Source organism: Lepidochelys kempii, chromosome 2, assembly GCF_965140265.1.
Source record: "Lepidochelys kempii isolate rLepKem1 chromosome 2, rLepKem1.hap2, whole genome shotgun sequence".
NCBI lineage: Eukaryota > Metazoa > Chordata > Testudines > Cheloniidae > Lepidochelys > Lepidochelys kempii.
This window is the reverse complement of record NC_133257.1, coordinates 105,699,143-105,711,285: the sequence shown is the minus strand read 5'-3', so window position 1 is coordinate 105,711,285 and position 12,143 is coordinate 105,699,143. Positions and strand designations below refer to the sequence as shown.

Below are 12,143 nucleotides of genomic sequence, written 5' to 3'. Positions count from 1 at the left end.
TTGACATTCGTAGGTCTGTAGGAGAAAGCAATTGATGCATCATGCCATTAGCACCTATTACTAACTTATTCTAGAGTTTTACTGAACAGAGGGAGCATGCATGTCTGTTCTTCCCCATCAGACAAACATGATATTATTTCTTAAGAATAAAGGCAAAGGGGATATTTTTTTTTGTCCTAGAGAGGAAAGAAAACTATCTGAATATAGAAGTTAGAACCAAGGTAGCCAAAGTGTGATCCACAGAGTACATGTAGCCCTTCAGGAATCCTCATGCTCTCTGGCACAGTATTTAATATTTCAGTAGAAACTTTCACATGTGGCTCTATAGAAATAGCAGCATTTGAAGTGTGGCCATTACTCTCATTGTTGATGTAAAATAATGAGAACAAGAGATGAGCCTGGTAAGAACAGGAATAAATGAGTCTTTGGTGTCAGAAGGCCTCTGTATGATAAGAACTACAGTTGAAGACTGTGTCTAAAAAAAGAGAAACACCTTGATGTAGTTGCAGCATGGTCTCGGGCTGTAATGACTATATAGTCTAACAATGTAGCCCTGTTATTTTGGGGGCCTTGAATTAGTGGACAGATGCCATGAGGCTATGTTGCTTCACTGAGCCATGGATTTGAGTTGTTTGCCCTTGCTAGTGTGAGGGAAATGGGATAGATTACTCTAGGAGTCATGGGATTAGTTCACTGGATAGGAGAAGGGAAAAATAAATACTTAGGGCAGGTCTACACTGAAAATGCTGCGTCAGTGCAGCTGCAGCACTTAAGTGAAGATGCTCCCACTCTGAAAGGAGAGCATCTCCCCTCGGCTTAGTTAATCCATCTCCACAAGAGGCAGTAGCTGTGTCGATGACAGAAGCTCTCCCACTGACATAGCGCTGTCTACACCAGGGGTTAGGTCGGTATAACTGTCGCTCAGGGGTGTGGATTCTTCACACCCCTGAGTGACATAGTGATACTGATACAAGTCTGTAGTGTAGACCTGGCTTTACTGTTTCTGCAGCTTTACATTTGGGTTTGAGGAATAGACTTGAGGTGTATTAAAGATGCTAATATTTTCCTTTATGTGCACAAACATATGACAAATATATAAGATTATATTTAAAACACATTCAAGGTGTGTGTGTGTGATATATATGCGGACACATATGTACAAACTTTTTAAAATCATGCACGTCTTTCCCCTTGCATGTAGGAGAATCATGAAAAAAGTAACTATGGAGCCCTCAGAAAGACTGGCTAATCTCCAGGCACTGTGGGACAGCCAGACTGTAACAGAACTGGGACCTTGTGGTGAGAATGCAATTTTAAAGCTGAAATGTAAAAAAGTTGGAATCTTCAGAGTCAGGAAGTTCAATTCTATTTCTGGCAGAACCCAGTAAAGGTTTAATTTAGTGTTAAGGTATAATTAGCACAGAGTGGACTCCTGACTGGTGGATGAAGATACTATTTTTAAGCTTCATTGCAACCTGCCATATATTATAGACAACATACTATAGTCTTGGTCTGTTTCAGCTTCTGCCTGCAGTATAATGGATAGGTTTCTGAGAGGGAATGAGGGCGAGTTTTGAAACGTTGTGCTTACTGTTTTTGTTATTTGCTGTATTGAAAAGTGTTCTTTTATTTTGTTTCCAGGGGGATTTTCACAAATGTATGCATGTGTTTGTGACTGGCTTGGATTTCCATATAGGGACGAGGTACAGTGGGTAAGTATGTGTCTCACACAGGTATATTTCAGTTAACTATACAAAAAAGGAGAGACTGCACACTGTGAAACCAATCTGAGAAGATGTGTTTTTGTGCTTTTATAACAGGATGTAGATACAATCTATCTGACCCAAGATACCAGGGAGTTGAATTTGCAAGACTTCAGCCATCTTGACCACAGGTGAACAATGTCCAATAAGTATAATATACTCCTGGGGGAATTCTGCACCAAAAAAATTAAAAATTCTGCATGCAATATTATAAAATTCTGCATATTTTATTTGTCAAAATAACACAATATAATCATGCCAGTTTCAATTATTTTGGTAATTTATTTCAAAATACCTGTCACCAAGTATGTTTGTAACAATACAGAAAACAAAAAAGATTCAGGAAATGTTTTGACAAATAGATTCCTTACTAGGCATATTAATACAGAACTTTGAGTAGTAATTCATTTAAAGTACAAGACAGAAATGAATTTCCCGCACCCTTCAGAAGCAGTGCAAAGGCTTGGGGGAGTCAGGGGCAATGGAGGAGCTGAGAGAGAGGGAAGTAATTGCTAGGAAGGAGCCTGGGAGTGAACCTGAAGGGTTGTTGGGTGTGGGTGGGAGAAGCATGGAGCTGGGGATTTTGGGGGGATTGAGGGGGAGGAAGGGGTTGTTAAGGAGCCTCCCCCATGCAGACTCTGACTGACTCCTAGCCTTTCCCATTCAGTCAGGCACATCTGCCCCATCCCATGTGTCTCTGCACCCCCACTCAGCCACCCCCGAGTCCCCATGTGGCTTTGCATCCCCATTCCCATTCAGTCCTTGCCCCAGTCTGTCACCCCCACTAGCTCTTCTGAACCCTAGTCTTTGTGACCCCCTGCAGCCCCATGTGCCCTGCTCTGTCTGTGTGTCCCGTTTCTCCCGTCCCCCCCCCCTATATCCCATGCCTCTTTACCTGGCCCTGTGAGAAACGCACCTTCTCCTCCTCCCTGTCGACTGCTGGCTGCTACAGCTGATGAGCTGATTGCCCTCCGTCTGATGCCACAGCAGCCCCTGGTGGGCGAAAGGCATAACTGCAGCGCCTCTCCGGCATAATGTATTTTCTGCAGAGGAAAAAAAAAAAAATTGCAGAGGACATGAATTCTGCATGTATGCAGTGGCACAGAATTCCCACAGGAGTAGTTGTAATACTCTGAAAGTCATAATTTTCTCCTTTCATCTTAACTAGTCCTTCGTAAAGGGTTGCTCCTTTCCCATGTAAAATGGAGACACTGTGAGAGCTGTCAGTTGGGGGTTACCTAATGGAGTGGTCTTACCGCTCAGTTTAGCTTCCACAAAGCCGTTCTTCCCCATCAGCACAAAAACCATGCAGAGCACACTTCATTTTGGAGCTTGCTTACTTGCATTTTTTCCACAAGGGTAGTGTGGTGAGTTTGCTATGTGGGGTTTTTTTTTCTGTCTGAGTTCACCTTTTTTAATTTGACTTACAGATGAAATTAGCTAATAGATTTTTTTTGTCTGGGGCACCACAACTCGAAAGTTCCTTTCTAAGTCTCCTAGATAAAGTGAAGAAGCAAACTGTGTAGCCTTTGCTCCTGCAGAGTCTCCTTCCCCTTGTGTGTGGAGTAGGGGAAATTATTTTTGCCAAAAGTCTGCAGAAAATTTAGAAGTTACCTGTTGTTCGGAAGGTAGAGATTTCGGCTGGAATGGAAGTCATCCTGGATGTGCTCACTGATGGAAAAAATAACTAATTGAGAATAATTGGGGATCGTGGAAACAGTGACTATGAGCTGCTTGAATTTGCTAAGTACGAAATTTGGTTCACCAAGTGCAGCAGTATAAGGATAGTAGTTTTCAGGAAAGCTAATTTTGAATACATTTAGTATGTAAGATGTAGTGGGAAGAAATATTTAATTTAAATTCCACCAGCATGGAAGAAAACAGGGAAACCTTGAGACACTATAATTAAGGTGTGGCAGTTTCACTGATAGAAGAATGAAAGAAATAAGAATCTGCCAGAAAGCCGGGGTTTAAAATCTTATAATGGAAAAGAGAAATGCAGGAGGCAGGCAAATAAGAATATTCAGTCAGGGTTTCCTGAGGCAAGATAAGGACAGCAAAAAAGCAGAATAATTCCATACAAGCCAAACAGATAAAGGAGCATAATAATTTAAAATGTATTGCAGGTGAAAAATACCAGAGAGAATGTAAGGGTCCATCAGTAAATGAGATGAGGTTATGAAAAATTATTTAAAAATAGCTGACCTCCTTACTTATATAGAAAAGAAGTTTGAACCATTAGTAAGTAAGGAAGATCCTGTAAAAGTATTATCTATTGATGAGCAGATAAAGGCAATACTTGAAAAACTGAAGCATGTATGGTACAAATCAGCTGGTTTGGATGACAGGTGTCCTAGTATCTGAAAAAAATTGACTAACAAACTTATTCGAGCACATGCAATTGTGTTGCAGAAGATGCACCAGAGAATGGAACATTGAGTTTTGTGGTCCAAAGATTAATAGATAGGGAATCAGAATATCATTTTAAGATAACTTCTAGGAGATTACTTATTACTGCTTCAGATCAAAGATCCAGTAGTTATTAAGGGACATTTACAAGTCACAAAGCCTCTTGTGATGTCAGGACAAGACCACTGCAGCATCCCATTAGAAATTTAGAAATTAGCTAAGGGAGAACTTGTGGGTGAAAACATGCTAAGTTGCTGGTACAAACTATTGGGAAGCCAAGATCTTTTGGTATCAATTAAAGATACTAGTTATGAGGTCTGAGATCACAGTCTGAGCCTAAGATTTTTAGGGCAAAAAGTATATTTGTATGTGTTTTGTAATGTGTCTAGAACACCGAGGATGCTATGAATAAGCAACAAAAATAATAATTTACCAACTTTAATGAGAGTCTTGATTTTTGCAGTACTATCTTATATCCTTCAGACCAGACTGTCAGGATCACTAAAATACCATGAAAACTATTGTAGTTCAGCATCCTGTCTTGTGAGGTAACAGTAGAGTGATATGGCATGGTGATAGGAACTGAAGTGTTGACCCTACCTTAGAGTCATAGAATCATAGAATATCAGGGTTGGAAGGGACCTCAGGAGGTCATCTAGTCCAACCCCCTGCTCAAAAGCAGGACCCATCCCCAATTAAATCATCCCAGCCAGTGCTTTGTCAAGCCTGACCTTAAAAACTTCTAAGGAAGGAGATTCCACCACCTCCCTAGGCAACGCATTCCAGTGTTTCACCACCCTCCTAGTGAAAAAGTTTTTCCTAATATCCAACCTAAACCTCCCCCACTGCAACTTGAGACCATTACTCCTTGTCCTGTCCTCTTCCACCACTGAGAATAGTCTAGAACCATCCTCTCTGGAACTACCTCTCAGGTAGTTGAAAGCAGCTATCAAATCCCCCCTCATTCTTCTCTTCTGCAGACTAAACAATCCCAGTTCCCTCAGCCTCTCCTCATAAGTCATGTGTTCCAGACCCCTAATCATTTTTGTTGCCCTTCGCTGGACTCTCTCCAATTTATCCACATCCTTCTTGTAGTGTGGGGCCCAAAACTGGACACAGTACTCCAGATGAGGCCTCACCAATGTCGAATAGAGGGGGACAATCACGTCCCTCGATCTGCTCGCTATGCCCCTACTTATACATCCCAAAATGCCATTGGCCTTCTTGGCAACAAGGGCACACTGCTGACTCATATCCAGCTTCTCGTCCACTGTCACCCCTAGGTCCTTTTCCACAGAACTGCTGCCTAGCCATTCGGTCCCTAGTCTGTAGCTGTGCATTGGGTTCTTCCGTCCTAAGTGCAGGACCCTGCACTTATCCTTATTGAACCTCATCAGATTTCTTTTGGCCCAATCCTCCAATTTGTCTAGGTCCCTCTGTATCCTATCCCTGCCCTCCAGCGTATCTACCACTCCTCCCAGTTTAGTATCATCCGCAAATTTGCTGAGCGTGCAATCCACACCATCCTCCAGATCATTTATGAAGATATTGAACAAAACCGGCCCCAGGACCGACCCCTGGGGCACTCCACTTGACACCGGCTGCCAACTAGACATGGAGCCATTGATCACTACCCGTTTGTTACTACCTTGATTGTTACCATGCATTCCAGGCACTGCACAAATGCTTTTTATATTTTTCCTACAATGTAAAATATTTCTGTTAAGCCTGTTTTGCGGGTGCACATTTCTGCAAGAGGTCAGCATAAACTTTCATGAATTATAGATAAAGAGTTTGGGAGCCAAGGTTGTCTAACACAGTAGCAGTGTATAATAGAGTTTGCCACATGGGAATGCTCCTTCTTATGTTTTATTCAAAGGTGTATTGTGCTGTGAACCAAAAGATTGTTTAACTTGCGCGTGCGCGCACATACACACACACACACAAAGTGAGAAGAACTTGCTTAGCTTTGCATCAGAATATTCACCTGGGAAGCATATATTTTAGTATGTTTGAACGTCCTATGAATTGTCTGGGGGAAAGTGTGAACAACCTTCAGTTGGAGACGTGTGTTCTTTGTTTTAAAAATATTTCCGTATTTAGATTTCTCACTACTTTTAAACACACTGGGGGCAGAGGTGTTGAAAAACATGCATGTGGTGGCAAAACTTGGCATTGTTGAGACTTGCTGAGATTTTTTGCATTCCCTTCAATGCTTTTGTGTTGTGTACAGTATTCTTTTAGTAAATAACCCTTTATTTTTCAATAGTGAAGTAGCTAACACAGTAACTTATAAATACGACCAGCTAAATATAAATTAGTGAAGAAAGGTTGTGGAAAATCTCCATTTTTGGAAATGGTCAATAATTAATCATTTTATTTAGTATTCGTTCTCATTTCCCAGCAAAAGCACTGATGTCACTGTACAGCGTATACAATGTAATCACAACAAAATGTAATAAAAAAAATTATAAAATATTTTTAAAAAATTGAAATCTCAAGAATGAGTGAGGGGGAGAAGAGAATTAAGAACAGGAAAGAAATAGATTGGAATGAGGGAAAGTAATGGACACAGGGCTGACAGCATTCAGAAGCACCTTTTCAAATAAAATTTAACAAAAATATACTAAGGTTTTTCTGAAATGTGAAGGATGAAATTAGGTAGATTTCCATGGGGAGCAAGTTCTACACAGTAAAAAGTAACTTTCTTGCCATCTTCAGGCATGATGGGTGAGAAGATAGGAGCCCTAGACAGCTGAGTTGAGTGAGCGCGCAGGTATTCCTATCAGTCATATAAGTCGCTAAGAGTAGGTGTTGAATATAATTAGGGGCAGGAATTAAGGATAAGGATTTATAAATCCAGCAGTGTCAGTTTAGAGTTATCCCATCACTTTTTAGGCAGACAATGTTGTTTAAATAACGGATTTTTTTAGGATCACGATATCTCAAATGAGTGAGCAATCATGTTGAATAAGTTGTAGTTGGTTGATGGGGCAGCATTACTGAAAACCTTGCAAAGAAGGAATTGTAACAGTTGCTCGTCTGACCACAAAGTTTGTATGCTACTGTTGCGAGGTCATTATGGTGTAAATATGTGTACCTGACACAAAAACTGCACAACTGAAAAATAAGTCTGCGTTTGTACCATGTTCCATGCATAGCTTTCCAAGACCAGGGCAATGACAAAAGAGACACCAAGGTTCTTAACCTGAATCATTACCTTCATACTAATCCCATCAAGTGGAGCCACACAGGAGAAACAAGCTTGTTTTGTATAGCTGAGTCAACAGCAAGACATCTGTTTTTCCAGGCTTGAAGATGAAATAGTCCTGATTTATACATCTAACAATATTCAAATACCACTTCACAGCTGAGACCAAAATTGCAGAGGCTATTGGACAAGAGAGAAATCCTTGTGTATCATCATCATCACACCAATGATACTGCACTATATGTTTGGAAATGAATTCACCGAGAGATTTCATGTATATATTGAACAACACTGGCGATAGGCCTATTCCTTGTGGTGTACCATATTTCTATATCTAAGCTAGAGTATACAAATAACCTTCTTGTATATTAGCTTTACAGTTGGTGTACAACATTGATGTTGTGCAGCAAAATATTCTCTTACTGCTTTAGAGATGGACTTATATTTCAGAATATAGAAATCTACAGTTCCTGAAAGAACATAATCTAGTCAATGTTTGTCTGAAACATTCATGAGAATCACAGGTGCATCTGAGTCTACACTTGTTTAATATCCCTGCCAAAAATGATTGAAATAAAACAGGTAAATGGGGGGAACGTAAAAGAAAGAGGAGCTGTGTGTACAGAGAAGATGCCTGCCAATGCATGCTCCTGGATGAAAAGCTTGCAAAAGAACGGTCAAAAAGGCTAATATTTACAAATTATGCCCCATGAGGATTGAAGTTCAGTTTGCACTAGCACTAGTAGGATTTAGAATAATTACATGTAGAGTAGCTACAGTAGAACCTCAGAGTTATGAACACCAAAGTTATGAACTGCCCGGTCAACCACACACCTCATTTGGAACCAGAAGTACACAGGCAGCAGCAGAGACTCAAAAAAAGAAAATGCAGTACAGTACTGTGTTAGTAGTAAACTACTTCTACAAAAATGGGGAAAGGTCAAATTTTTTTTTAAAAAAAGGTAAGGAAACAGTTTCTTTGCTTGTTTCATTTAAATTAAATAAGCTATTGAAAGAACAATCATTACATTTTCTTCAGAGTTGCAAACATTCCAGAGTTATGAACAACCTCCCTTCCTGAGGTGTTCATAACTCTGAGGTTCTACTGTATGTCCTGTTTCTACCATGCAAGGCAAGGGTTTATAGAGTGATTTGTGTGTGTGTGTCCATATATATTAATGTGGGGGAGGGAAAGATTATCTGACTGCTGAGTTGTACTACATAGCATACTAAATGCTATGATAATATTTGATATGTTATTCTGCTCCGGTGTTGCATGCAAAGGTTTTTACAGCATGCCTTTATCAGTGTTTATTTGTGGAGAAATTAACAGAAGGGGAGCAGATCAAATTAAGAATCTTAGAATAAGGGAACAGGAATCATTTAGAATTTCATTTGTGAAATCCCTTTTACAATTAGGAGAGGGTTTTTGCTGAAAGTTACATTATCCTTTTGCACGGCCCTTATTTCCTTTGGGAATATGACTTGAGAGAAGAGACAAGGAGATGCTGACTAGAATTAGTCAGTCACAGAATTATATTAAATCATCAGGCTGCCAAAAAGCTTTTAGGATCATGCTCAACTATAATTAATGGTGATTAAGAAGCTTAAATATGTCATAGGCTGAAAAAAAGTAAGGTATGACTAGGGATGGCAGCTCAGACAATTTCCTGGTTTAAATATTCATATGAATATTATTTGACCAGTCAAATGTTCATATTAAAATTAAGTCAAGTCATATCAAATCCAATTGATTTCCCCCACCACTATTTGTATTTTTAGAATGGAGAGCTTTCTAAAATCCTGATGATTGACTATTTATTAAGAAAGAGTCAAAGTAAATTAAGTATAAGAGTAAGTGTTCAGCTGACCAGCTTGACAATAAGTGTGAACAATGTGTAAAAACATTTTTCTTTTTCTAGAGACTTAATACCTATAGTTGCTGCCCTGGAATACAATCAGTGGTTTACAAAGCTGTCCTCTAAGGATCTGAAATTAGTAAGTAATAAAATGAAGGTGCATCTACTGTTATCCGACTTTGCTGTATTTTATAGCACACTGTAACCCTTCTCAGAAAGATGCATTTATTCATCAATGGAAAGCTGAGTAGACTTAGTCTGCTGGAAAATAATTTTTCTAAAAATCAGCTTTCAATAACATTTAGTTAATAAAGTTTACAAAGTTTATTTGAATATAGTGATGCCACAAAATAGTTCATTGCTTATTTTTAGCTGTTTTCAGCAGTACTATGTGACTAAATAAGAAACCATTTTGGGGGGGTAAGGGATATTTGGATTGTGTTTGCACTGCTTCTGCACTGTGAAAGTAGGCTTTCCTCTCACTCTGCATTACATCCTGATTAAAAGAAGCATCCACTTTCTTGTAGTGAAGACAGTCAGATATAATCATAAATATGTAATCATGTAAGATAATTACATTGTTCCACCAAACCAGCAAGCTGGACTGGAAGAAGCTGTTAAAAATGGCTGATTATTAGATGACTTTAAACTTAATACATCAAAATAGCTTTATTTAAAAAGTGAAGGTTAATCCTCCCAGACACATTGTTTTTCACACCTGCCCAAAAATCTTTCTTCAGGTCTAGGATTGGAGTCTGGGGATCTTAAAAATGAAGGACCAAATTCTCTGCTAATGTGAATTGGTGCAAAGTTATTGACCTCAAAAATTTGCTTGTAGCTTTTCCCTCAGTAGTGTCACATTACATGAAAACCTGATTGCTAGTGATGTACTGAAAGCTGTGGTATCTGAAAATAACTTTAAGAGGCTTAAGAATAAATGTAGAAAGTGCACTTTCCTTTCTTCTTTGGAGACCTAGTTTCAAATCCTGTCGTTAAAGTGAGGTGGAGTTGAGCTGGGTTATCTTGTTCTAGCATCATAAAACCACCACCAAAGCATGTGGCACAATAGGTAGTCTCTGCTTCAGAGACTCAGGACTGAAACTGAAATAGTGTAGTATTGCAAGCCTCAACTGAAGTATATTGTTAAAGCTATTCAGAGAGGCTTGCTCAGTATTAGGGCTGGTCAAAAATTTTCCATCAAAATTGCTTGTGATGGAAAATTGGGTTTTTGTCAAAAAAAAAAAAAAAATTCTCAAGAAGTGTCTGCTTTCTGTGGAAAATTCCATTTTTCTTCAGAAAAACCCAAACCCCGCAAGCACCCAAAGACTGTGCTATTTCTACTAATGATGGAATAGTTCGATGTGGACATCCCACTACAGTATTTAATGGGATTTGAAGTTCTGATGCCTCATGTCCCTATTCTCCTCTGTGGGCCTGGGTTCCTAGCTGGACTACATCTCCAATGATGCACCCCTCACCAAGAGGGGGACTGTGGTGCATCATGAGAGACGTATTCTGACCAGGGAATCTGCCCTATAGAGGAGAATGGGAACATAAGGTATCCAAACTACAACTCCCATGAGGTACTACAGCAGCATTTTTAAATTGGAATCTTTGATTTTTAGCTGAAAACTTTGGGTATTTGCATTTCTGCCAAAATCAAAATTTTATGTTGAAAATATAGATAACTAAACTTTTGTCTTAATTTTGTCAAAATTTTCTGCAGGGTAAAATATCCAATCTTTCAACGAGTTCTACTTCGTACTGCCTTATCTGACTCTCAGTTGGAATATGCAGTGTAGTTGTATCCATTTTGGTCCCAGGATATTAAGAGAGACAAGGTAGGAGAGGTAATATCTTTTCTTGGACCAACTTCTGTTGGAAGAGAGACAAGCTTTTGAGTCACACAGAGCTCCTGTGGGTACGTTTTTCACAAAGTGATCACTGTCTGACCTATCAGTTCTCATCCTCAAAAGAAAGCTACACAATGCTTTCAAAGATAAACCTGGATGCTTTAATTCATAACTCTGCTAGATACTAAAAATCATGGACTGAATAAAGACTCTGGATTTATGGCTTATTACAACAATCTGTAATCCACTAACCCTCTTTTTTTGTCTCTTGAATGCAAGAGGTGTTAATGGGCCAGTCTACCTTGAATGGTTCCTTAGGATATGTGTTAACTGCTTATGCTAAACAATCTGTTCCACCTGGTGTTTAGCTATGACACTTCCTTTCCCAGGCTTGAAGAAGAGCTCTGTGTAGGTCATGTCTACACTGCACGCCTTAACGGCATGGCTGTGCCGCTGCAGCCGTGCTGTTATAAAGTGTGCAGTGTAGCTGCTCTTTGTTGCCAGGAGAGAGCATCTCCCATTGCCGAAGCGCTGTCCACCTGGTGCTATTCGTCATTAAAACTTTTGTCATTCAGGGGGGTGGTTTTTTCATACTTCTGAGCGACAAAAGTTTTAACAATGAAAGTGCCAGGGTAGAAAGTGCCAAGCTCGAAAGCTTGTCTCTCTTGCTTACAGAAGTTGGTCCAAAAACGATAGTACCTATTCCACCTTGTCTCTCAATTTGAGTGACAATTAGCCCTTTTGTTTTCATGATAACTAAGCTAGCTACAGTGGTGTGAAACCTTTTAGCATGGAAACCTAAAAATCAGCAGTGCTCAGACTATTTCCTGTTCCATAGCTGATTAGGGTTGCTGTCAGACATTTGTCCTTTTCTCAGGACACCAATATGGACGTTTGTGTGGAGGGGTTTAATAACAAGCTTAGTTGATGTCCATCGCCTGAAAATCTGGGAGTGAGCCAGTGATGGGCTCAGTCAACCAACTGAGGCCCACCAAAAAGGCACCTGAAGGGGTTGCTGGTGGGGCAAAGTGATGATGAGGGACATGGG

At 39.7% G+C, this 12,143-nt stretch overlaps 1 protein-coding gene across 5 annotated transcripts in view; it reads left to right on the top strand.

The window, feature by feature from the left end:
• Positions 1-12,143, top strand: part of CARMIL1 (capping protein regulator and myosin 1 linker 1) — a 254,387-nt gene that overhangs the window by 118,369 nt on the left and 123,875 nt on the right. For all 5 annotated transcript variants that reach the window (XR_012157297.1, XM_073331850.1, XM_073331849.1 and 2 more), the window contains 4 exons: positions 1,202-1,299; positions 1,642-1,712; positions 1,821-1,894; positions 9,306-9,381. Coding sequence is in view for 4 of the 5 variants with exons in the window: in XM_073331850.1 (XP_073187951.1) it covers positions 1,202-1,299; positions 1,642-1,712; positions 1,821-1,894; positions 9,306-9,381 (319 nt within the window). In the remaining variant the exon portion in view is untranslated. The remainder of the gene's footprint in view (positions 1-1,201; positions 1,300-1,641; positions 1,713-1,820; positions 1,895-9,305; positions 9,382-12,143) is intronic.